The sequence below is a fragment of the Notothenia rossii genome (genome assembly GCF_949606895.1).
Source record: "Notothenia rossii genome assembly, chromosome: 4".
Lineage (NCBI taxonomy): Eukaryota > Metazoa > Chordata > Actinopteri > Perciformes > Nototheniidae > Notothenia > Notothenia rossii.
Genome location: NC_136902.1, coordinates 3,889,849 through 3,916,591, shown reverse-complemented (window position 1 = coordinate 3,916,591; position 26,743 = coordinate 3,889,849). Strand labels below are relative to the sequence as shown.

The following is a 26,743-nucleotide window of genomic DNA, read 5'->3' as shown; positions in this document are numbered from 1 at the left end:
TGCACTGAAGCTGCTTCCTGAGGTCACCAGAAAGCAATGATATTAATAACTTGTATACTCCGTAGTTCAATAACAACATTAAACATTTAATGCATCACAATATACTCAGTGTACACAACAGCACAGAGCTGATCTGCCTGAAGGGCTCCAGGAATTCTAAATGTTACGTCGGATGTTTGACCGGCCGTATGCCACGGGAAGTCAGCATTTAATGTGGAGAATAGCTAATTATCTAAAGTCTTATTCGTTTCAGATGATGTTGATACCTAACCTGACGTTGTGTATGATACAAATAAACTAGTAATTTAACATATTTTAATTCGGTTTAATTTGCTAAATGAACGGTTAGCATAGGCTACACCGCCGCATCGAAGTTTAATAAAAGTGGGAATGATAATTGTAACATCCACATACAGTCATTTTTGTTGCACATGTCTATGTATAGTTTAAGTATGCATGTGCTCCAGGCACTATATCAACACTAGGGGGCGCACTCCATGTACTATAAGGAAGTAAGGACACAATAAAAAACTGTGTGAAATCAAGGCGATTCTCATAATGCATACGTTTTTTGCATGATGGTAAACTTTCGTACCCTTTCAATGACACACACATTTACATATTGTACACACTCTCACACACTTAGCAGCTGCTGATTACAGCGACGCTCAAAGAAAACATGGCTGATGCTAATTTCAGGATCAAGCAGCGCCACTGTTTTATTTGTCCTTCACACTCTCTCTCTCTCTCTCTCTCTCTCTCTCTCTCTCTCTCTCTCTCTCTCTGCGTCTAATGAAGGCTCAACGTTCATGCGTGACTCACAGCAGTGTTAATGTATGGCAGGAGAGAAAGGAAATATAGATAATATATGCAGAGGAGAAGTTGGCCCGGCAGCTATTAGGGACGGTGCCAAACACAAGGGCAACAGAACAGCAGGGGATCTGAACTCATTTCCTCCGTGGCACTTTGGCAAACTCTCTGCCCCTCCTTGACTCTCTCCTTCTGTGTGTGTGTGTGTGTGTGTGTGTGTGTGTGTGTGTGTGTGTGTGTGTGTGTGTGTGTGTGTGTGTGTGTGTGTGTGTGTGTGTGTGTGTGTGTGTGTGTGTGTGTGTGTGTGTGTGTGTGTGTGTGTGTGTGTGTGTGTGTGTGTGTGTGTGTGTGTGTGTGTGTGTGTGTGTGTGTGTGTGTGTGTGTGTCCATGCAGGTGTCTGTCATGTGTGAACAGTGCCTTCCGCTGCCACTGGTGCAAATACCGCAACCTGTGCACCCACGACCCGTCCAGCTGCTCCTTCCAGGAGGGACGAGTGAACGCCTCGGAGGTCGGTGCCACAAACACACACACACACACACACACACACACACACACACACACACACACACACACACACACACACACACACACACACACACACACACACTTCACACACTTTACAGTTACTAACATTTTACTCAGAGGTGGAAAGTTTTGGAGTACAAATACTTGTTACTGTACTTAAGTACATGTTTCTGGTATCAGTACTTTACTACACTACTTATTTTTCTGACGACTTTTTACTTTGACTTCTTACATTTTAGAACACAAATACCCGAACTTTCTACTTCTTACATGTTGAACACAAATACCTGTACTTTCTACTTCTTACATGTTGAACTCAAATACCTGTACTTTCTACTTCTTACATGTTGAACACAAATACCCGAACTTTCTACTTCTTACATGTTGAACACAAATACCTGTACTTTCTACTTCTTACATGTTGAACTCAAATACCTGTACTTTCTACTTCTTACATGTTGAACACAAATACCTGTACTTTCTACTTCTTACATGTTGAACTAAAATACCTGTACTTTCTACTTCTTACACTTTGAACACAAATACCTGTACTTTCTACTTCTCTCATTTTCCAAACAGGCTGGTTCCTTTAGTCTGAATGTGTGTTTGGTGGCGTGATCATTATTATTTAGAGTCATTGCTTGCCTATTGATTTGAACACGATCCGTGTATCCATCATTTCCTGGTCTTCTCTAAAGAAGAGGGACCAATGGAAACGTTGTCATGTTGCCGTTGGTCACCATGGAAACATTCATTAGCTAACAATGACATTATTGTTCTATTAATATAAAGGGAGGTCAGGTACTCTTTAAAACAGCTGCTAGTTATGGGTACTTTTCACTGAAGTACATTTCAAAGCCTCTTTACTTTGACTTGAGTAAAGAAGTTTAGTCAGTACTTCTACTTTCACCAGAGTATTTTTAAACACCAGTATGTGTACTTCTACTTGAGTAAAGGATGTGTGTACTTTTGCCATCTCTGATTTTACTGCATGCACGAGTCAATTTAGAGGTTTTAAGTTAATTTGCACATTTAAGACTAGTGTAAATATAACATACATAATACGCATTGAGGGGTTTATTTTACCAACTTGTCTGATTGTGTTTGCAGATTTCTCCTAAATTCACCGTCTAAGCATTACATAATCCATTATTTGCATATTTAAACATAACATTTCAGACAACTTGTAATACAAAATATCATTGTCTTATTGTTATTCATCAACTGGGGAAGTTTCATGGTGATGTCAGTTTGTTTATTTTGCTCACTCCTGTCCCTTCACCTAGCTTGCTCTAGCACTTCTTCTCTTTCTTCCTCCCCCTCTCCATCTTTTCTCTCTTCTTCACCTCCCCCTTTTTCCCTCCCCCTGCTCCGTGTTCCAGCTCCATGTCGGCCTGGGGGCATTTCTTCAGAAAGACAGCGATCTAAGCTCTTCTATTTCCAAATTGGCGTTTCTCTTTTAGAGCTCTTGTTCTCTGCAGTTGGCAATTAACACTCTATTATCCCTGCAGTTATTGAGCTTAGCGTGTCTTAACAATGACACAGGATCACTCTGACCCAGTCACTCATCAGCAGGAGATACAACAGGCTGCAGATGTGTGTGTTATATGCCTCTGGTTAAAGACTTCAACATTAGAACATAATAGAAAGTCTTGATAGTCATTGTACAAAAATATACAATGAGATCTGGAGTGCAACCCTGTCACAAGCAATAAACAAAAACAGAGAAACCGTAAAGACACGGCAGTAGGACAGACGAACGTAAACAACATAAAGTGAATCAAAACTTAAAATCTTGGCTCTATTTAGAATATTTTGAAAGCTTTAACTTGCTTTTATTTTAGATAGAACTTCACTTTTGTGATCATCAAAGCCGCCAGACTCCATTGGCGGAAACGATATTTTTACGTTGCAGAATTACGAGAGACTCTGGTCCTCTGCTTCGGGTGTTCTTTATGTAATTGTGTGACTTGAATACGTTTGGATTCACCAATGACACACGATAACACAAACAAACCAACCAACCAACCGATGAAGCCTTCGACTATAAACCCCTTTATGTTGAAAGGAAAAGTTATTTCCAAATGAGTTTGTTGGGAGCATGGAAAACAAATTCAGCTTGGATCTACTGACGACCAAACAGTGGGCATCCCACCTGCAGCCTATCAGCTCAGATTTGCAGTAGAACTTTCGCAACTTAACTAATTAGATAAGATGCTTAACTCCATTTTAGTATTATAAATACATACAGGCCTCTCTGTCTTTAAACACCTTTGAAATATGACCCCAGAGACTCAAGGTTAATGGACGCTTAGTGCAACCAACCAACCAACCAACCAGTAACACCATTGAGCTCTACTTTAATTATCCCCATCGCTGATTGAGCAGCTTCAAAACTCTTGATAACGAGTTACTTAATGCTCAATAATCAGCTCAAGGTCACAGGAGTCGTTCTGAATGTCTAACTCATTTTCCTCTGAGCTGCACTTGGTGTACTTTATACCTAAAAACCACAAGAAGCCCCGCCTTGTGATTGGTTGTTGCTGACCCGTGTCCCCCCCCCTTGCAGGACTGTCCCCAGCTGGTGCGCTCGGAGCAGATCCTGATCCCAGTGGGGGAGGTGAAGCCCATCACCCTGAAGGCCAGGAACCTCCCCCAGCCTCAGAGCGGGCAGCGGGGGTACGAGTGCGTGCTGAACATCCAGGGCGTCAAACATCGAGTCACCGCGCTACGATTCAACAGCTCCAGCGTGCAGTGCCAGAACAGCTCGGTGAGTCGGAGAGGAGGAGATCAGATCAGATAATACAAGATATAATAAGGGGTAGTGGTGGTCTAATGGATAGTGAGGTGGGCTGGAGATCAGAAGGTTGTGTGTTCAAATCCCACCTGGAACACCACCACTAGTGTGCCCTTGAGTGAGGCACTTAGCCCTTAGTTACTCCAGGGAGAATGTCCCTTGGTAATTGTAAGTCAACTAAATGTAATGTAATAATGTCAGATCAGATGAGGTAAGGTAAAGAAAGATAATAGAATATATGATACGATAAGTTGAGATACGAGGTGAAGTAAGTATGGTAAGGGAGGATTAAGTAAGGTACGATAAGATAATGTAAGATTGGTTTTGGTAAGTTAAGGTAGGATAAGATAAGATACATTTACTGTAAGGTTAGTTAAGGTAAGGTAATGTAAGATAAGAGACGGTAAGATAAGATAATAAGAACTAAGGTAAGACAGTATAAGATAAAGGTTAAGTTAAGTTAAGCTAAGGGATGGTTAGATAAGATAAGATATGAAGTCAAAAATCTCAGTACTTCTTCCACTGTGTGTGTGTGTGTGTGTGTGTGTGTGTGTGTGTGTGTGTGTGTGTGTGTGTGTGTGTGTGTGTGTGTGTGTGTGTGTGTGTGTGTGTGTGTGTGTGTGTGTGTGTGTGTGTGTGTGTGTGTGTGTGTGTGTCAGTGAAGACACAGTGATGCACTCTGGGTACTGAATCTGGAGAAGACTGCAGCATGGCTGTGCCCTGCAGACAGACACACACTGACTCCTAGAGTATACTCCCAGAGGAACCACTGACATACACTTTAACTGTCCTCTCTCACACACACACACACACACACACACACACACACACACACACACACACACACACACACACACACACACACACACACACACACACACTCACAATGAAATGCAGGCTGGTTAAAGGGCACAGCAGGCAGCTAAGGACAGCAGAAGGAGCGTCTGTCAGCTCTCTGGTGATGAAACCTTGAGGAAACATTGGGACGACATGCTGTACAGTAGTGATACTGCAAGGGCTCATGGGAACTCAAATTATTTCTCCTTTTGTCTCCCTCCTCTTCCTCTTCCTCATCCTCCTCCTCCTCCTCGGCCTGCAGTACCTGTACGAGGGGATGAAGATCAGCGAGCTGCCGGTGGATTTCTCCGTGGTGTGGAACGGAAACTTCATCATCGATAACCCGGAGAATATCCAAGGTGAGAACAAGAGATGTTAACATTAGCTGACGGACAGGAAGAAGAGGGTGACAAGTAACAAACATCTCCATTTCCCTCATTTCTCTGTTCTTTTCTAAGCAACGTTTCAAGAGGAAACACAGGGATGTTAGCCTTTGCAGACCATGTACATACACACAGACCTAACGAACACACTACAGGAGAGTGAAAACCTAAAAAAGCTTATACAGGCCTCTTTAAATATATATGTTTTTTTATTTATGTAGTTCTTAGAGTGCTGCACGTTCACTTCCCTGCCTCCATTTCCCACAGTGCACCTGTACAAGTGTGCGGCGCAGAGGGACAGCTGTGGCACCTGTCTGAAGGCGGAGAGGAGGTTCCAGTGTGGGTGGTGCAGTGGGGAGGGGCGCTGCACCCTGAGGCCCCACTGCCCCCCCACCAACCCCTACACCACCCGCTGGCTGCACCTGGACACCAAGAACGTCAAGTGCACCAACCCACGCATCTCCGAGGTCAGTACCCACAATGCACTGCTCTCTACATCCAGCGTCTTGCATTAGCTCCACAAACTCAGACCCTGACATGTACGTGTATGGTTCTAAATACTTCTTCCTCTTTATACTGTATAAAGTACCCACAATGCACTGCTCTCCCTGCTGCTGCCCACGTACATCCAGCACTGATCGATGAGTGATAATCAGCTGTTGGATAGAAGAGGAGATGATAACACATACAAATACTCCATCATAAGTAAAAGTCCTGAGTTCAAAGATATGTTTTTACTCAAATTATTCACACGTTGCAACCATCCAATCCCAGGTCTAGACCCCCCCCCCCCTCCTTTAGGGTCATGACCTGGAAGTGTTTACTTGTTTTCCAACAGGACATGCTCTTTAATTAGGCTGTGTTAGTGTGTTACGCACCAGTGCATTGTGGTTAACCCAGCAGACCCCTTCCCCCCACCGCCCCCTCCTCTTCATCGATTCATCCCTACACTCACCTCTAACTCCAGCCAATTAAAAAGTGACGTTAACGACTCGCTTAATTGATTTCACTGCATCCAGACCCGACAGAGGAACTTTTTCCCTGAGTGTCACCGTCTCTGACTCATCGTGTACTTTCGTACTGACCGACACACCAACAATAAGCTACGTTGAATACCCCAAAGTTTTACGATAGAAATGTATGGTAAGGGTCCCCAGCACATAGAAACTGCCGGATGCTAATCTCCATACGTTGGGCAATTTGCACAATTAGCATAAGTTGCGTTCATTAGCATTATAGCCTACTGTATGTGGACGATAGTTTTAAGTTGACTTGGGAGATTTTCGACAATTTAGTCGTGGTTTTGGGGGTTATTGACAATGCTGAATCAATTTCTAACAATTTCAGGATCAAAATTGGCAGTTTTTACCAGAAAGTGGTAATATTTGTACTCTCGTTGGCTGATTTTGACGACCATACAGTAAGTAGTTGTCCGACCTTTTGATATAAGAGAGCACAAGATTAAAAATATGTTCTCTACTGTGGAGATTTGTTTTTAAAATATCTACACGGTCATTACAAACCTGGAAAAGTCATGGAAATTCAAAATGCTAATTCCAGGCCCTGGAAAAATTATGGAAACCAATATTTTTCGCAAAGTTTTGGAAAAGTCATGGAAAGCTAACTAAAGTTGCATCAAATATAATTTATATGTTATTTAATCGCCGAAATAGTAATACTATAATGATAATAAATACTGTATCTTATAGTAATGAAATGTAAAATGGCATTTAACTGACGAGGTGTTTTGCTGGTGAGAGATTTTAGTCGAAGCTAGTAAGCCTACTATTGGATTTGTTTTAGATATGCACAACATGTTTCATATGCAGACCTTATTTTCCTGTTCCATGTTAAAATAAACCATTTTCAGTGGTACCGCTGAGAACGAGTAATTTTTTGGTCATGGAAAATTAGGTAAAGGTCCTGGAGAAGTCCTGGAGAATCATTGGTGAAAAAGAGAACCCTGTATCTAGCAATCTATCCAATCCAGAGTCCACTAAACTGAAAAAAATCATCCCAAAATGCATTAAAAATGTTTTACAATAATGGCCACTTTCTGGTTAAAACTGCGATTTTTGATCCTGAAAATGTCAGAAATGGATTCAGCGTCCTCAATATCCCCCAAAACCACACAGAAATTGTCCAAATCGAACCAAGCCATGTTTAGTTGGCTTTCTATTGTCACCATAAGCTGTAATGCTAATTGACACAACTTGTGCTATTGGTGCAAATTGCCCAACATATGCAGGTTAGCATCCGGTAGTTTCTATGTGCTGGGGAACCGTACTGTACATGTCTATCGTAAAACTTTAGGGTATCAACATGTCTGCGTTCACAACGAGCTGCAAACAGACCCTCCCTGGTAGCTGAAGCTCTTCTCTGTACTGTAAACTCAGAGTGAAGCCTGTTGTAGAGACCCCTTTCATTTACCGTCCAACTCCCAGCTTCATTTGATGTCGCTCCCCTCGCTGTTAGCGGGGGCTTACATCTCTTCAATATTAATGTCCCGCGGTGGGAGGCACCATGGCACTTAATAGAAGCATTAATTATTCACCAGGCCTATCTGCTGGTAGGCACATCTACTAATGTGCTAGTATGTATACAAATCAGCTCATGATGGGGGCTTTGGTGCATACAATCAAAACCAAATGTATTAATAAATTCAGCCCACCGGGGGGATGTCTGCTTCTTAAAGGAACTGTAATCACTGACAGACGAGGGGGGGGTGTTGGCGTGTCTGCGTGTATTTGAACTACCTGCTCATGTAAATAGTCTAAATTAATGCAGAGTTGATTTTGCCTCCTCCAGATGTAAACAGTATTGAGAGTAGACAGAAAACAGGGGCTCCACCCCCCAAAACACCTCCTTTTCCCTGGTTCAGTTCCCTTGATCCGTCCTTTGTTCTCTGTTGCCTCTTCTAATATGATTATTGAAGAGAGTGCTGCAGGTTTGTCGTATTTCTGTACGGGACCCTGAAGGCAGCATCTCCCTGGTTCCCTCCACAAAAAGCCAATGGGATTTGTCCATTGGATAATCATTCGCTTATAGTGACCAGTTTGACCCCGACAAGTGTGATTTAAAGAGGTCAAACAAAAAGTAATCAATGGTCCAAAAAGGCAACATCTCCCTGGTCCAATGGGATTACTCCATATGAGTTTGGAGATGTTGGGGTATAACATGCAGAGGTAACAATAACTCAATCTACACTGAGAATATACAACGTCAGCGTTTTCATTTTATGTTCTACATTATTAACCTTTAAGCCCCATGCCCCCCGGTGGCTAAACGCAACATCTTGCAAGAAACAGTGTCTGAGGGCTTCTTAACACTTAACAAACTATGAATGTGTCATACCCACTTAATGGGAAGAAACTCAGCTATCAGACGATATAAACCATTTTAACCGAAACAAAACGCAACTCTAACACCAAGCCTCTGAATTAGCATTAAGCGAAAGAGTGCTAACGCACTTAGCACATAACTCACGGTAGAAATATGTTATACTTCCTCAGATCTGCACAAACAAGATATCAAATGAAAGCTGAGATCCCACAGATTCCAATGGTATACGTATCATCACTGAGCGACCAGAACTCAGGGCAGCGAAGGCGAAACCAGACAACACACAACTTAGCTTTACGGTGCCAAAACAGCAAATACGTATTTGTGTTCAATGGCATTAAAACGCATAGAAAACGCTGCTGAAGGTTAATCCAATGTCTCTGTGTCACTTATTATTACTGATAATCCATCATAACATTTATGTCAAAAACTGACTTTTCATATAGAGTGTATGAGAGCTACAACCCAGCTTCCGGTGTTGGGCATGCTGGCTGCGCTTCACTCGTTCACCAAGGGGTAATGTTTAGATGGATTTAGGAACTTCCCCTCAATTCTATTGGCTCTAACGGTTCAAATTGAAGCATTAGCATGTTGTACAGTGAATTCAAACCTGCAGTAATAAGACAGTTAACATACTGTACACTTAAAATGCAGAGGTAATAATAACTCAATCTACAGCGTTTTCATTTTAAGTTCTATGTTATTAACCTTTAATCAGGGTTCCTACAGCTTAAGGCAACTTACATTTCATATTTTATTTTCACCACCGCTAAGCTAAAGGTGACTAATGTTGGGCTATAAAGGAACTACAGCACGGTCACATGACTTCACGTCACCACCGCTAAGCTAAAGGTGGCTAATGTTGGGCTGTAAAGGAACTACAGCACGGTCACATGACTTCACGTCACCACCGCTAAGCTAAAGGAGGCTAATGTTGGGCTATAAAGGAACTACAGCACGGTCACATGACTTCACGTCACCACCGCTAAGCTAAAGGCGGCTAATGTTGGGCTATAAAGGAACTACAGCACGGTCACATGACTTCACGTCACCACCGCTAAGCTAAAGGAGGCTAATGTTGGGCTATAAAGGAACTACAGCACGGTCACATGACTTCACGTCACCACCGCTAAGCTAAAGGAGGCTAATGTTGGGCTATAAAGGAACTACAGCACGGTCACATGACTTCACGTCACCACCGCTAAGCTAAAGGTGGCTAATGTTGGGCTATAAAGGAACTACAGCACGGTCACATGACTTCACGTCACCACCGCTAAGCTAAAGTGGCTAATGTTGGGCTATAAAGGAACTACAGCACGGTCACATGACTTCACGTCACCACCGCTAAGCTAAAGTGGCTAATGTTGGACGTTCAGTGTCTCATTTAAACGCTTGTTAGTAACTGCTGTTTTTCAATTCACCTGTGGGGTACAGAGTGACGTATTTTATGTCGTAGAATTAATATCTCTTAATCTTATGTTAACCACAGACCTTATTTCAGCATAACAACCAAAAGCACATTCAAAAAACAATTGACTTCAAGACGAGGGAACAGGAAGGGCTGAAGTACTTGTCTTGTCTGGGTTTAGGACTCATTCCCTTGATTAAAACAGCAAATTGAAGCAGTAGCATGTTGTACAGTGAAGTCAAACCAGCAGTAATAAGCCAGTTAACATGAACTGTACACTTAAATTAAGATATAATTGAAACACACAGATCGAGTTTACTGTGTCTCTAGTTTCCTCCTCATCACGAGAGCCGTAGTATCTCTTGGCTGCAAGACATTTAAGAGACTATAAAGTATTTAGGATGTAGTTTGTTAGCGAACAAGTGATCAGCTGCGTTTTATAAAGCCCATTAAATGCTGCTCACAATTAAATGTGACATGCAGGAATTAGCCTGAGCCGAGTCCAAAGACAAAGAGATTAGCTGCTCAACTCTATCAAAGGCTGATTCATTTCTAACGCAATCCCCAGCGATGGCAAGAAGCTTGTAATAAATCTGTGTATTAAACTTTAATAGTGTTGAAAGGCACTGAATTCATTCATCTAAAATGAAGGCCTTTAATTGGGTTTAAAATGTCTCGAATCAGTCTCAAAAATCTGCCTTTGCATTGTAAAATCTCAAAGTAATAGCTCACACGTGATCTGGTTTTTTAAGTATTACCCAAATGTCTTTCACATTAAGGTCACAAATATCCGCATCGGGGAAAAATTGGTCTTGAGTTTCATTAAAAAGTGCTTTGAATTATTACATTTAAGTTGCCTTAAGCTGTAGGAACCGTGATTAAAGGTTAATTATATAGAACGTAAAATGAAAACGCTGACGTTGTATATTCTCACTGTAGATTGGGTTATTTTTACCTCAGCGTTGTCTTGCAGGAGCTGCGCAGCCTGCAGGAAGTGTTTTGCTTTTTTTCCTGCATCTGCACAACAACCCCCCCCCCCAAAAAAAATATATCTAGAGCTGAAGAAGTCGACACCACTTTGACAGACTTTGGCGAGCATTTTTGTCTCAGATTATGTCTTCAAAATAGTGCCCATCGTCAATTTAGGTCATCTGCACAATGTGTAAGGAAGTGGTGGTGCTTCAGAGAGAGCGGGAAACGGGGGGGGGTTTCAATGTGGTATCTTGTTGGGAATTACCCCGTGTTGTTGACAGTGTGACTATGCAGGCGGTGGCCATTAAAGGGATTACACACATAGAGCATAGCAGCACTGAGGGGGGAGTTAGGGAGGGAGGCATGCATGAACAACTAGGCTTCCTCTTCCTCCCTTCCTCTTCCTCCCTCTGCTCTCTCAGGCGTCACATTATGTAACCATCAATAAGTCTGCTCCAATAGCTGCTCCATCTTCTGACATGGATATATTTAACCATTACTCCCCCCCCCCCTTCTCCTCTCTTTTCTCCCCCTCCCACCATCACTGTATGCCCAAGCAGTGTTAAAAAATTCATATATGTAGACCCCCCCTCAGGCGGAGCAGTGACACACTTACTTTACATCCAGAGCGATTAATGTCCACTGACTCTAGAAACAGAGCCCCTCCCCAGTGAGTCGGGAGGGTCTCTGGAGATCTCACTCCTGCTGTCAATTCAATTCAATTCAATTCAATTCAATTCAATATGCTTTATCGGCATTAATGTCAGGTGAACAATATTGCCAAAGTGTCAAGGATAATATAATTCAATAGTAAGTAAGTAAGTAAAGTTTATTTATATAGCACTTTTCACAGAAAGGATTCACAAAGTGCTTCACAGTGAGATCACGATAAAAAGGAGAATACATGGTGTAAAACAAGGAACACACAGCTACATATACACATCAAAACACAACATCAAAACATAAAACAAACTGTCAAAAAGAACCTTCACCTTTACTAAAAGTCTGTCTAAACAACAAGGTTTTCAGCTGCTTTTTAAAAGGCTCCACAGAGTTTAAAGAGCGCAAGGAAAGTGGCAGCGCGTTCCACAGTCTGGGGGCCACTGCTTGAAAGGCTCGATCCCCTCTGGTTTTAAAGTGCGTGTGCGGAATGACCAGCAGGCATTGGTCAGAGGATCTAAGAGAACGTGCAGGATTATAAAGTTTCAGCAGCTCAGAAATATAGGCAGGGGCTTGATTATTTAGAGCTCTAAAAGTGAGGACTAGTATTTTAAAATGTATCCTGACACTGACTGGGAGCCAGTGTAGTTCTGCTAAAACTGGTGTGATGTGCGCTCTTTTACTAGTGTGGGTTAAAAGCCTTGCAGCAGAGTTTTGAACAACCTGGAGACGATGAAGATCCTTCTGGCTCAGGCAAGTAAAGAGACTATTGCAGTAGTCTAGGCGGGATGAAATAAAAGCATGAATGATCATCTCTAGTTCCACCTTTGATACTAAGGTTCTCAGCTTTGAGATGTTCCTCAACTGGAAAAAGCAGCTCCTGATCAGTGTTTTAGTGTGTTGTTTAAATGACATGGTTGAATCAAAAACAACACCTAAATTCCGAAGACTTGACTGGGTGGACGAGTCAAGGCTACCCATGTGGTGGCTAATAAGAGGGATCCGGTTTTCTGGAGCAATGATCAGAGTCTCTGTCTTGTCCGAGTTAAGTTGGAGAAAGTTTTCGCTTAACCACTGTTTGATGCTCGTCAAGCAGCTAGTTAAGGAGGACAGTTTGTGTAGCTCAGAGTTTTTGAAGGTGCAGTACAGCTGGATATCATCCGCATAAAGATGGTAGGAGACATTTTGGAACTGGCTAATTAGCTGTCCCAGGGGAAGAATATACAATAAAAACAGAATCGGCCCTAAAACCGAGCCCTGTGGTACACCACATGTCAGGTCAGCTGTTTCGGAGAAGAACTCGTTGGAAAACACATTAAAAGTTCTTTCAGTAAGATAAGAATCAAACCATTTTAAAACCAAACCAGCTAACCCTAAATCTTTGAGTCTGTTTCTCATAATGCCATGATCAATAGTGTCGAAAGCAGACGAAAGGTCCAATAAAACCAAAACAGTGTATTCACCAGAGTCGGCTGCCATCATGATGTCACTGGAAACTCGAATAAGGGCAGTTTCCGTGGAGTGATTACTGCGGAAACCGGACTGAAATTTATCCAGGACGTTTTTTCCCTTAAGGAACACTGTAAGTTCCTCTTACACTATTTTTTCTAAGATTTTGGACAGAAAAGGAAGCTTAGAAATTGGCCTATAGTTTTTAGGGTGTGATGGGTCCAGATTTGGATTTTTAAGTGCAGGTTCAACAACTGCATGTTTAAAAAAGGTTGGAACCACACCAGTTGAAAGTGAAAGATTCATCAAATATACAACAGCGGGGCCGATCAAATTGAAGACTGTTAAAAGCAGCTTAGTAGGAATGATGTCAGTAGGAGCTGAGGAGGGTTTCATTTTTAGAAGCAGAGCAGTGATATCCTGGAGAGTCACCGGGTTAAAAGAGGACCAAGTACAGGGTGGGGGCATTTCATCAACAGAGTTTAGAGAAGACTGTGGTGAAATGTTCTCCCTGATGTCTCTGATTTTATTTACAAAATATCTAAGAAATTCATTGCTGTCTGTTTTACAGTACACAGGAATTTGGGGGACAGCAGGCGAGACAAGAGAGTTAATTGTGTCAAACAAGACTCTGGGATTTTTTTTATTTGATGATATTATTTGGGTGAAGTACTGGGTCCTAGCATTCCTCAGCATATCATTAAAAGAGGCTCTAAGTTCCCTTAGGTGGAGTCTGTGGACCTCTAATTGTGTCGACTTCCAGAGACGTTCTGCTTTTCGACAAATTGTCCTAAAGGAGCGGATGGAGTCATTTATCCAGGGGTGAGGCAGAATTACTGTTGCACAGCTGGATTTCACCAATGAAACTTTATCTAAAATAGCCAAACAGTGGCTATTAAAACTCTGGATAAAATCATCAGGATGATTTATTCCCATCAGTAGGCCTATGAGTGGCTCAAACAAAGCAGAGAAATCATCTGCAACCTCCTGATTTAAAATCCGCCTTCGGGCTTTTCTTTTAAAAGGAGGAGGGTTTACAGCAAAGTTTAAATTAAAAAGCACACAGCTATGATCACTGACATGAAGGTCCTCCACCTGCACATTCCCAACATCTAGGCCAAGTGAAAAAACAAGGTCCAGAGTATGGCCCTTTGTATGTGTTGGTCCACTGACATGTTGGGTGAAGTTAAAAGAGTCAGTGATGGATAAAAAGTCAGTAGCTGTGTTACAAGAGACATCATCAACGTGAATGTTAAAATCTCCAATGATTAGGACCCTCTCCAGTTTAATAATGGAAGATAGCAAGTCTGTGAAATCATTAAGGAAGGTACTCACTGTGCCAGGAGGACGGTAAATTAAAACACAATAAAATGTGTTTAAAGTCCCAACTCTGATAATCTGGGACTCAAAGGAAGAGAAAGACTCGGAATTTACCAGTCTGCACAGTTTGCTGTCGCGATGCACAACAGCGAGTCCCCCACCACGGCGTTCCATGCGAGGCGACCCGATCACAGAGCAGCCGGGAGGACAGAGCTCCTTTAAGTGAAAATAGTCCTTGTCCCTCTGCCACGTTTCAACAAGGAACATAAAATCCATGTTCTCACTCGAAAATAGTTCATTAAGAGTCAGGGATTTGTTGGAGATGGAACGAGCGTTCAATAATGCCATCCGGATCGGCACTGACAGATCAGCTGTGGCCACAGCTGACTGTAGAGGGACTGACAGCAGGCACCTGTTGCGATGACAGGAACTCCAGCGAGGCCGGGCAGTCCTTCTCTGGTCGGGCAGAACAGTCCGGCGAAACACCAAAGACGGGTCCATAATCCCATCCACGAGCGGCCAGGGCGGAGAAACGTGTGTGACAGGTGAATAAATCCATGACTGGGGGATCAGTGGAGCGTCCGCGGCCATGTCCTGGAGGGAAATCGGTCGCAACCAGCGAGTATGTTCATGGCGACTGGACCCAGGACCATCAGCCCGAAAAGCTCGCCTCCTCGATACCTGTACGCCACCTCGGCAACCCCTTCTCCTGGATTTCTTCCCTGGCTTACCTGGACGCCAGTTAGCGAAGAGAAGCCGGTACTCAGGTGAGGAGGAGGAACACACAAACGGTGGCGGAAAAGTTTGTCGGTAGCCCTCCCGGGAGTCAAAGGGTCTTTCCATGGACGCTTTAATCCGGAACAAGGACCATCGGTCATAAACCATTGCAGCAGAGATACATCCATTTAGAGGTGAGGTTATGACAACAAACATGACAGATAAAAACAGCGAAAAACGGGTGGCAGCAGGAGCAACAATAGCCAAGCCAAACAGAGGCGCCATGTTGTCAACATGTGTGTGTTGTCGGGTCGGAGCCGGTGGAAAACTACACTGTAAGCTACACCCGGGATTTCCTCTGTGAGATGATAAGAAGTGTGTGTGTGTGTGTGTGTGTGTGTGTGTGTGTGTGTGTGTGTGTGTGTGTGTGTGTGTGTGTGTGTGTGTGTGTGTGTGTGTGTGTGTGTGTGTGTGTGTGTGTGTGTGTGTGTGTTAGGTCTACTGAATATATAGTTACGTAATGTTTCTTTAAAGTCTATTTAAAGAAACAATTTACAACAATACATGTATATTATTACAAAACCGCAAGTATCAAATGTAGAAACAAACAAACAAACAAACAAACAAACAAAAAGACACATGAAAGGTTTTAACTCTGTTTTTATGTGAAAAGATGTCTTTAAAAAAATTAAAAAAATAAAAATCTCTCAATGTCTAGTTAAATAAGCTCATTGTTGTTTACAATCTAAACCCCTCTCCTCTCTCCCCCCTGCAGGTGACCCCCGTGGCCGGCCCCCCCGAGGGAGGAACTCTCGTCACGATCCACGGCACCAACCTGGGCCTCGCCTTCTCCGACATGGTGGGCAACGTGGAGGTAGCGGGGGTCCGGTGCTCCCCCGTGGAGGAGGGGTACATCATCGCTGAGCAGTGAGTACCAGCAGGAGCTTTAACACATGTTGAATTAATCTGTATTAATGTGCTGCTTTGAGACTACACATTTACACTGATTCGTTGACTGTGTTGAGATCAGCGCACTCTCTTCAGGCTGCGTACAAATTTCACGACTTTGCAAAACAAAAGTGCATATGATACTCCCACGTTACGTTTGTTATGAACGTATCTTAAATGCGTTTATTTTCTACATATCTTTGCCATTTATTTAACCCTAACCCAATAAGCTGCTGTGTCGCTTATTGCACCGCAAACATTAAAACTGTCATTGGAACGGCGATCAAGCCTGAAGCCACAGAGCTCTTTGTTTTAATGTTTGAGGTGCAATATCAGCGTATCACATGCACGCAAAATCGGACTTCTGCGTATCTATTGCACGCCTTTGCAAAGTCGGGTCATTTTTACGCAGACTGTGAGACCGGGTTGGTTGAGATGTTTAGGCAAAGTGTCAAAGTAACTTTATTGTCAATCTTTCAGTTTGTGTGTACAGACAGAGAGATCGCAATCCCGAATACAACATCAAATATATGTAAAAATATGTATATACCTATATATACACAATAAAAAGTAGGGATGCACCGAATATTCCGCCACCGAAAATGATCGGCCGAAAATGGTTAAAAATACCCTTTCGGCCGTTTTAGCACCGAAAAAATATCACCGAATGTCAGAGAACAGGGTTACGTTGATCTTACTTCGCATATTTGTCCGGGTCTTTTGATTTCAAGTGGTGGAGTAATCCCGAAGTGGTGAAAGTCTTTGCAGTTACACCCCCTCGAGAAATGTCAACTGAACACGTTTTACAAATCTCAATCCGCGCCTCTCTCTCTGATATTTTTAAATATCTCCAAGCAGCAGACATGTTGGCTGTGAGCCAGCCGCGAGCATGGTCGCGCGCCGTGCTTGTCCCCGCGTTTTGATTACGTCATCACAACAACACGTTAGGTTACCAAACTTATAGGTGCATTTGTTGTTGTTGAAGGCCTGGCTGTTACAGTCTTTATTTACACTATTTAGTTGTAGGGATACTGGCCTAGATGTTTATGCAGTTTTAAAGCACCTTGGCTTTGCTCTGAATGCACTTTGTTCTAGTTATCCTACAGAGAAAAGAAAATGCACTTGACTTGGAATTAATGTACTGTATGCATTCAGAAGTGCTGAATAAATGTTTTATGGACCCATAATAGTGATTATTATTTAAGTTAAGTTTTGCCATAATCATGTCTTTTTCCATAATCAGACAGCTGAACAACATTGGTTAAAAATGTATACATTATATATATATTTCTATTAATCATTTTCGGCATTCGGTTTTCGGCCAAGAATTTCCCATTCAGTGCAAACCTAATAAACAGACACATTTATACATATGCACACATTAAGACATAAATAAATGTATATTAGTGCAAGATTGTCCATATCAGCGTAAAAAGTGTCTGTTTTTTAAATATAACGTTTCTTTATGTTCCTGATTTGTCCTCCTAACCCTTTATAGTGTACTAAACTAGTCAAAAAAGTTACAAAACTTACGATAAACGGCGCTTTACATATATTTGACTATAGGACTATTTCAAAAGTAGAAATGAAGCCTCCATTTGAGCCTACCTAGTCGACATTCACACACTGCGCATTAATAACAGTGTACAACATGCAGTGTAAAGATAAGAAAAAATAGAATTAAATATGTATTATTCCAGTGTTTAAGAAGTAAGATTGAAACACATGGTAGCACAGGTAACACAAGGATAAGTAGGAAACAAAGATACAGAATGTAAATACAGTATAAAATGCAAAATCCTCGATTGAACAATTAAAAGTGTAATATGAACAATTATGAATATCAAAATAGCTCAATGTCTGTGTGAAAGTGCCGGTAACAGAGCAAGGTGTCCACATTGAGACCCAGCATGAGTCTTTTAAATCTAACGTATGTTTTTGTTTGTGATTTTGCAACATGACTGCAGACATCGACCCTCCCCCCCCCCCCCTCCCCCCCGGTCTGTCTGCAGCTCATGTGTTCACAGCAGCTGTGTGTGTTTACTCCTGTTTACCTCCCTAATTGTCCCGTGCTGTGCATACATCACGTCACCCTGAACTAATGAAACACTGCCATCAGTCAGACGCACACACACACACACACACACACACACACACACACACACACACACACACACACACACACACACACACACACACACACACACACACACACACACACACACACACACACACACACACACACGCTAGCTGCAGCCTTATGGTGGTTTTACCCCCCCTGAAGAGGCAGACCTCACTACAGAAAGAAAGGCAGGAATTTACAGACTGATGGTTCAGCCTAAATACATGTTTACGTTTCTGGATTAGGTTTGTTTTAGTTTCCCTTGTTGAGAAAATGCAACTCTTTATTAGAACATCTCAACGTATAAATGATATAATAATAATTTTCCGGTGTATATCAGTATCTAGTGTCTCTACTTTAAAGAGTTCTCTCCTGCTGATGTTCAGGTGTATATCAGTACGTAGTGTCTCTACTTGAAAGAGTCCTCTCCTGCTGATGTTCAGGTGTATATCAGTATGTAGTGTCTCTACTTGAAAGAGTCCTCTCCTGCTGATGTTCAGGTGTATATCAGTATGTAGTGTCTCTACTTTAAAGAGTCCTCTGCTGCTGATGTTCAGGTGTATATCAGTATGTAGTGTCTCTACTTTAAAGAGTCCTCTCCTGCTGATGTTCAGGTGTATATCAGTATGTAGTGTCTCTACTTTAAAGAGTCCTCTCCTGCTGATGTTCAGGTGTATATCAGTATGTAGTGTCTCTACTTTAAAGAGTCCTCTCCTGCTGATGTTCAGGTGTATATCAGTATGTAGTGTCTCTACTTTAAAGAGTCCTCTCCTGCTGATGTTCAGGTGTATATCAGTATGTAGTGTCTCTACTTTAAAGAGTCCTCTCCTGCTGATGTTCAGGTGTATATCAGTATGTAGTGTCTCTACTTTAAAGAGTCCTCTCCTGCTGATGTTCAGGTGTATATCAGTATGTAGTGTCTCTACTTTAAAGAGTCCTCTCCTGCTGATGTTCAGGTGTATATCAGTATGTAGTGTCTCTACTTTAAAGAGTCCTCTCCTGCTGATGTTCAGGTGTATATCAGTATGTAGTGTCTCTACTTTAAAGAGTCCTCTCCTGCTGATGTTCAGGTGTATATCAGTATGTAGTGTATCTACTTTAAAGAGTCCTCTCCTGCTGATGTTCAGGTGTATATCAGTATGTAGTGTCTCTACTTTAAAGAGTCCTCTCCTGCTGATGTTCAGGTGTATATCAATGTGTAGTGTCTCTACTTTAAAGAGTTCTCTCCTGCCGATGTTCAGATGTATATCAGTATGTAGTGTCTCTACTTTAAAGAGTCCTCTCCTGCTGATGTTCAGGTGTATATCTGTATGTAGTGTCTCTACTTTAAAGAGTCCTCTCCTGCTGATGTTCAGGTGTATATCAGTATGTAGTGTCTCTACTTTAAAGAGTCCTCTCCTGCTGATGTTCAGGTGTATATCAGTATGTTCTGGAAGTAAACAAAGGAGTCCAATGGAGGCGTTTCAGGCAGAGAAACTCAGAAAACAGAATAAGGCCTCTTTAAACTCAGTGCTAATTTCGATAATTTCTTATAGAAATATATTAAAATATATTAAAGCTCAAGCATAAGATACACTATATCAAGTTTTTTGCTCTTAACTTATAATAAAAAATTCAGTATATAAGCCACTTTGGCTGCAGGGGACACTTTGTCATCAGCGTCTGATCCGACAGCACTTTAATCCAATTGGGGACAAGCTGGAGGATTTATTAATTTGGGAATGCAAAAACAATAGGGTGAGCGAAATGAAAAAAGGGACCTCTGACCTCTTCAGTCTAGAGTTCTGCGCTGGGCTTTAATTCAGCCGGATGTCACTCTGCGTGTCCTCATCTGACTTATCCGTTTCAATTCATTTACTAGGATAAATTAAACTATAAAAGAAAAGCGTACACATTTATGACCTCCATGTTGCTGCTTCAGAAGACAGTTTGAAAGAGGCTTTTTGTGGGCTTTTTCGGCAGCTATAATGTCATTCTTTCGTGGGAGCTGACACTTCCCTTTTGTATGTTTTTAATTGACCTTATTAAGAAGAAGTACGTTTTAAAGTTGCTCTCAGTTGTTACAGAAACAGCAGGCTTCCTGACAGAGACAGAGAGGAAGCGATGGCGACACATTCTGGTTCTGGACTAATCATCAGTTTAATCCATTTTAAACTTTGCCTTAACATCAATAATTTAACTGTTATTTCAACCAAGTGCTAAGTTACCTTGTGATTGACAGGTTGCTACCAAACTTTAACCGTTTCACAGTGTGTCTTTTCTTTCATGATCTTTGATAACTACAATATTTGGGTCACATGAAAATGCTCCACCTGCTTGTGTTGCTTCTGATACAATAAACCAAGAAGGCAATGTAGAAAACACAACCTTCAGAATTATCTCTTCTGCTCACGTCATAAGGACAACCACAACTACAAGAATTCACGGCCTTTTTGAAACGTTTTGCTTCACATTTGTTTTTCTATGTACATTGATTTTGATGCCCTGTTGTGTGTGTGTGTGTGTGTGTGTGTGTGTGTGTGTGTGTGTGTGTGTGTGTGTGTGTGTGTGTGTGTGTGTGTGTGTGTGTGTGTGTGTGTGTGTGTGTGTGTGTGTGTGTGTGTGTGTGTGTGTGTGTGTGTGTGTGTGTGTGTGTGTGTGTGTGTGTGTGTGTGTGTGTGTGTGTGTGTGTGTGTGTGTGTGTGTGTGTGTGTGTGTGTGTGTGTGTGTGTGTGTAGGATTGTGTGTGAGATGGACGCCGCTCCTGCAGACTTCAGAGCCGGTCCGGTGCAGCTGTGTGTCGGCGAGTGTCGACCAGAACTCAGAGCGCGGTCCGCACAACTCTACTCCTTCGTGGTGAGACTGCAACCACTTTAAACCACATTACTCTTTATCCTTAGCACGTACAATGTGTTAGCCTCTTCCAATTCAAGTGTGCTCTGAAAAATAATACTTTTATGATTGCCAAAAAGTATCTTTGTTGTTAAAGAGGATCATATCAGTATGTAGTGTCTCTATTTTAAAGAGTCCTCTCCTGCTGATGTTCAGGTGTATATCAGTATATAGAGTCTCTACTTTAAAGAGTCCTCTCCTGCTGATGTTCAGGTGTATATCAGTATGTAGGGTCTCTACTTTAAAGAGTCCTCTCCTGCTGATGTTCAGGTGTATATCAGTATGTAGTGTCTCTACTTTAAAGAGTCCTCTCCTGCTGATGTTCAGGTGTATATCACTATGTAGTGTCTCTACTTTAAAGAGTCCTCTCCTGCTGATGTTCAGGTGTATATCAGTATGTAGTGTCTCTACTTTAAAGAGTCCTCTCCTGCTGATGTTCAGGTGTATATCAGTATGTAGTGTCTCTACTTTAAAGAGTCCTCTCCTGCTGATGTTCAGGTGTATATCAGTATGTAGAGTCTCTACTTTAAAGAGTCCTCTCCTGCTGATGTTCAGGTGTATATCAGTATGTAGAGTCTCTACTTTAAAGAGTCCTCTCCTGCTGATGTTCAGGTGTATATCAGTATGTAGAGTCTCTACTTTAAAGAGTCCTCTCCTGCTGATGTTCAGGTGTATATCGGTATGTAGTGTCTCTACTTTAAAGAGTCCTCTCCTGCTGATGTTCAGGTGTATATCAGTATGTAGTGTCTCTACTTTAAAGAGTCCTCTCCTGCTGATGTTCAGGTGTATATCAGTATGTAGTGTCTCTACTTTAAAGAGTCCTCTCCATGCTGATGTTCAGGTGTATATCAGTGTGTAGTGTCTCTACTTTAAAGAGTCCTCTCCGTGCTGATGTTCAGGTGTATATCAGTGTGTAGTGTCTCTACTTTAAAGAGTCCTCTCCTGCTGATGTTCAGGTGTATATCAGTATGTAGTGTCTTTACTTTAAAGAGTCCTCTCCATGCTTTAATGTTCAGCTGCAGCACCTCTTTCCACCCTCTGTCTGAAACCAGAGCCCAGTCTCCTCTGATTGGTTTGCTGATCAGCTCTGTTGTTATTGGTCAACTGCTTAGGGATGTCCCGCCCCTTAGCCTATCACGTACAATGCGTTGGAGTGTAGCCAGTAGGAGCGCGAGTGGTGGAGAGAAATTTAGAGGATTTGAGCCTTTGCAGACCATTTACATGCACTAAAACCTATAAAACACTACAGGAACACCTAAAAAAGCACAACATGTCCCCTTTAAGTATTACATAATACAATGAATAGCTGCAGCAAAGTGTGCTGTACTCAGTACACGCTTCATTAAAGGGAAACAAAACACACACTTAGTTAAATTAAAAGTGATTTTCTTGCAAATGAATTGCCACAGGCTAACAGCGACGTTTTCATTCCTGCACACGGTGTAATTGCTCTGTTTCCCTACTTGTCATTTTCTTAATTCTTTCATAAACAGCACAATCATTTCATTATTGCTTCCTGCAGAAGCGGTTTGCCTTTATGGAGATAGCATCATGAAGCTACGTGAGAATAGGGTCTTATGGAAACAGTTCTGGTAGTCAAAATGCATACTTCAGTCCTGAGCAACAACTCGAATAATATATTATCAGTTTTCCTCAGATGCTGGCTTATACAAAGTGAGAATAAAAACAGTAGATAAACAGATCAAATGCTATTGTACGGCGGGGCAAAGGAACAATCTGCTTGCTCAAATAAAAAAGTGGCGCTGCTCTCGGCAGGTAAACATTATCTCCTCACACGTTCACACACACGTTCACACACATTTCCCTGTCCCTGTCACTCGCTTTGTGATCTGCCTGCAGCTAACAGATAATCTACTTTTCCATTTGCACCCTCTCACCTTCATAATTAGCACTCCCTCAACAATTAGCAGCAGCCGCTAATTACTGCTGTTGTGTTCAGGGTGCCTGCTGCAGCCTGCATCCTGACACTCACTTCAACACTGTTCTCATAATGGCTCTGCTACTTTTCCTCACTGCTGCCTATTTTATTCAACTAATTAAAAATGAATATATACAGTCAATCAACGTTCATGAAAACATGGTTGAAGTAGGAGGACAGAAAGCAGGTAAAGCCATGAGACAAAAAACACAAGCTGAAGAGATTTTAATTTATTTCAACGACATAGAATACGTCAGTAAATACCCCACTGGTGAATTTATAAACGGCGGTTGCTAACAAGTGTCTAAATGAGACGACTAAAAGTCATGACGCCCAACATTAGCCTCCTTTAGATTAGCGGTGGTGACGTGAAGTCATGTGACCGTGCTGTAGTTCCTTTATAGCCCAACATTAGCCTCCTTTAGCTTAGCGGTGGTGACGTGAAGTCATGTGACCGTGCTGTAGTTCCTTTATAGCCCAACATTAGCCTCCTTTAGCTTAGCGGTGGTGACGTGAAGTCATGTGACCGTGCTGTAGTTCCTTTATAGCCCAACATTAGCCTCCTTTAGCTTAGCGGTGGTGACGTGAAGTCATGTGACCGTGCTGTAGTTCCTTTATAGCCCAACATTAGCCACCTTTAGCTTAGCGGTGGTGACGTGAAGTCATGTGACCGTGCTGTAGTTCCTTTATAGCCCGACATTAGCCTCCTTTAGCTTAGCGGTGGTGACGTGAAGTCATGTGACCGTGCTGTAGTTCCTTTATAGCCCGACATTAGCCACCTTTAGATTAGCAGTGGTGACGTGAAGTCATGTGACCGTGCTGTAGTTCCTTTATAGCCCAACATTAGCCTCCTTTAGCTTAGCGGTGGTGACGTGAAGTCATGTGACCGTGCTGTAGTTCCTTTATAGCCCGACATTAGCCTCCTTTAGCTTAGCGGTGGAGACGTGAAGTCATGTGACCGTGCTGTAGTTCCTTTATAGCCCGACATTAGCCACCTTTAGCTTAGCGGTGGTGACGTGAAGTCATGTGACCGTGCTGTAGTTCCTTTATACTTTAAAGTTAGCTTCTTACTTAAAAAATCATAAAGAGGTATTCATATGTTGAGATGATCCCACTGAACAAAACGTGTAAGCATCCTGAACGTGTGAGATTATTTTTTGCTATAACCCAAAATCACATGGAGAAATCCCATTGGCTTTTCTTATGGAGGGAGACGTCATCCCTGCACGGCTCTATATTTGAGCGGCTGGCAAAGGGCCGGCGTAAACGACAGCCTGCATTTAGTTTCTTTTTAAATGTTTGTGCACATGGAGTGCGTGTTGACGGCTGTCTGCTCGGATATTCCTCCATCTGTCTGTGTGACGGCGGCTCGCTGCCTGCAGCTGGAAACACTAGTTATTTTCAGACTGCCTTTAAAAGGCTTCACACACACACACACACACACACACACACACACACACACACACACACACACACACACACACACACACACACACACACACACACACACACACACACACACACACACACACACACACTCTCAGGGACTCTAAGAGCTCCTGGTTTATCCTCTTTTCTCCCACCAGCGCTGCACTCCACTTGCAATATGAATAACTGTAATTCTCTGAGGATCTGTGGTAAAGGTTTCAAGAGCGACCGCAGAGATGCTTCCCCTTTTTACACGAGAACATCTTTTACTCACCAGTGCTTTGTTCTTTCCTCATGTGTTTATTTCCCTCTCTTAACCTCTGGTTCTCTGTGTTTTCAGAACCCCACAGTGTTAGGTCTGTCCCCCAGCAGAGGGCCTGAGTCGGGGGGAACCAAAGTCACCGTAATGGGGGACAACCTGGGGGCCGGCAGCAGCGTCAACGTCCAGTTTGGAAACCAGACGTGCGAGTTCTTCGGGTGAGACTCTCCTCGTGAAATCTTTTATTTAAAGCTTGTCCTATAAAGTGTAACGTGATGAAACACATGGTGATCGCGCTTTTGTTTAACACAGACCGTTCATGGAGAAAGGCTTCTATCCCACGAGGTGGGAAGGAATTAAATAAAGTGCAAATGAAAAACACAAATTGTCCTTTGAAGCATTAGAGAATCATGTAGATGTGAGGAAGTGAATGAAACACACTGAGTGTTTAACTGACATCTACATTATTAAGAAACAAAAGACAGGAGCGCTTAATGGCATTTGTTTTTTTACCTTCACGGTTGCAAGTTGTAAAATATTTCTTTTTTTGAATTTACAACTTCTTCAACATTAAGGCCGTTCTCATTTCGATCGCTTGTTGAGTGAAATTGTTAATTTGGTTCTTACGCCATTTATTCTGGATTGGTTTCACAGTGCACAAATGAAATCCAAATAATAATGTTGCTGACATATTATACTAAATCAGGGGTGTCAAACTCAATTTCATCGCGGCCACATTCGCATGAAGGTTGCACTCAAATGGCCGGTTGTAACTATATAAATATATAATATATATTAGAATAATGTATTATATCACATTATTGCCTCTGAATTGGATTATTATCGGATAGGATAATAACTTAGTAATTAACTACGTCTGAAAGCGGAAGTCCAGGGCAAATAATCGCAAGTCTCTTCAGTGTGCATGTTACAAAACGAGATGCATTGTGGGACATGTAGTTTATGGGCAACCTGCTTCTGTAACTGAATAATAAATGTATTATATTCTTTGCAAGCTCTTGCGGGGCCACATCAAATGAAGTCGCAGGCCGGATTTGGCCCCCGGGCCTTGAGTTTGAGACCCTTGTACTAAATATATATTTGTATCTGTATTGTTTAAATATTTTGTTTTTAACATAAATTATTTTATTATTATTATTTTAGATTTTTTTTTTCTTTTTTTAAATCAATATTGCATTTTGGACCAGTGCAATAACCATATCAGAGGAAGCTAAATAATCATATTAAAGGTAAAACATTTCTCAATTAGTGTACTGTGTTGCTGCATCTGTTCTTGCATACCTTCGTGAATTACAACTACCTTCATTTTTTACTTACTTGACTAAATATACCTTCATCCCACCACCGATTAAAACCGACTAAATGTTGTCTTCTGGAAGCACCCGTCACTTCAGATAAATAAAACAGTCTCTTTGCATGTTTTACGTTGTACATACATCACTGTCAGGAAGCATTAGATATGCAGCACACTGAGAGCAAATGAAAGGCACTCTTGTTCCCTGGATGAAACGTATAACTCCCATTAAAGAAGCAGCTCTATTTCACAGCGTCTCCCTGAGAGACCCCCGAGGGGAGAGCCTCTCACAAACTTGTGTAAATCTTAATAAGGTTTTGATGACCTGCTGCATTAAAGCCTGTAATAATAGCTCCTAGAAAAGCCCGCTGCGCCTATGGAGCTTCTTCTTCTTCATCTTCCCCCCCTCCTCCATATCTCTCTGCTCTGTTTTTAGTCTCCTCCCTTCCACTCCTCACCTCTGAATCTTTCTATTTTAATCGCGGCTCTCTGACTGTAATGTTGTAAGGTCAGCTTTAATGAGACACCAGGCTAATTACTGGGTTCTGGTTCTCCGCTGGGTTCCTGGCATTGGACGCTCTCGCTGCTAATAAATTAGGACACATTCGTGGGGGGTGAGAGGGAGGGGAGTGGGGGGAGC

General features: G+C 42.2%; 2 protein-coding genes across 2 annotated transcripts in view; one reads left to right on the top strand and one right to left on the bottom strand.

Annotated features, from left to right (window-relative positions):
• The window catches only part of LOC307037690 (plexin-A2-like), a gene marked incomplete at both ends in the record, with an annotated part of 108,752 nt that overhangs the window by 34,989 nt on the left and 47,020 nt on the right, over positions 1 to 26,743 (top strand). Inside the window, 7 exon segments of the mRNA XM_079678747.1 lie at positions 1,205 to 1,319; positions 3,906 to 4,106; positions 5,233 to 5,329; positions 5,621 to 5,820; positions 15,997 to 16,148; positions 21,009 to 21,126; positions 24,870 to 25,006. Of these exon segments, the coding sequence (XP_079534873.1) occupies positions 1,205 to 1,319; positions 3,906 to 4,106; positions 5,233 to 5,329; positions 5,621 to 5,820; positions 15,997 to 16,148; positions 21,009 to 21,126; positions 24,870 to 25,006 (1,020 nt within the window).
• LOC307037691 (plexin-A2-like) overlaps positions 1 to 26,743 on the bottom strand; it is a gene marked incomplete at its 3' end in the record, with an annotated part of 137,282 nt that overhangs the window by 88,947 nt on the left and 21,592 nt on the right. The window lies entirely within an intron of this gene.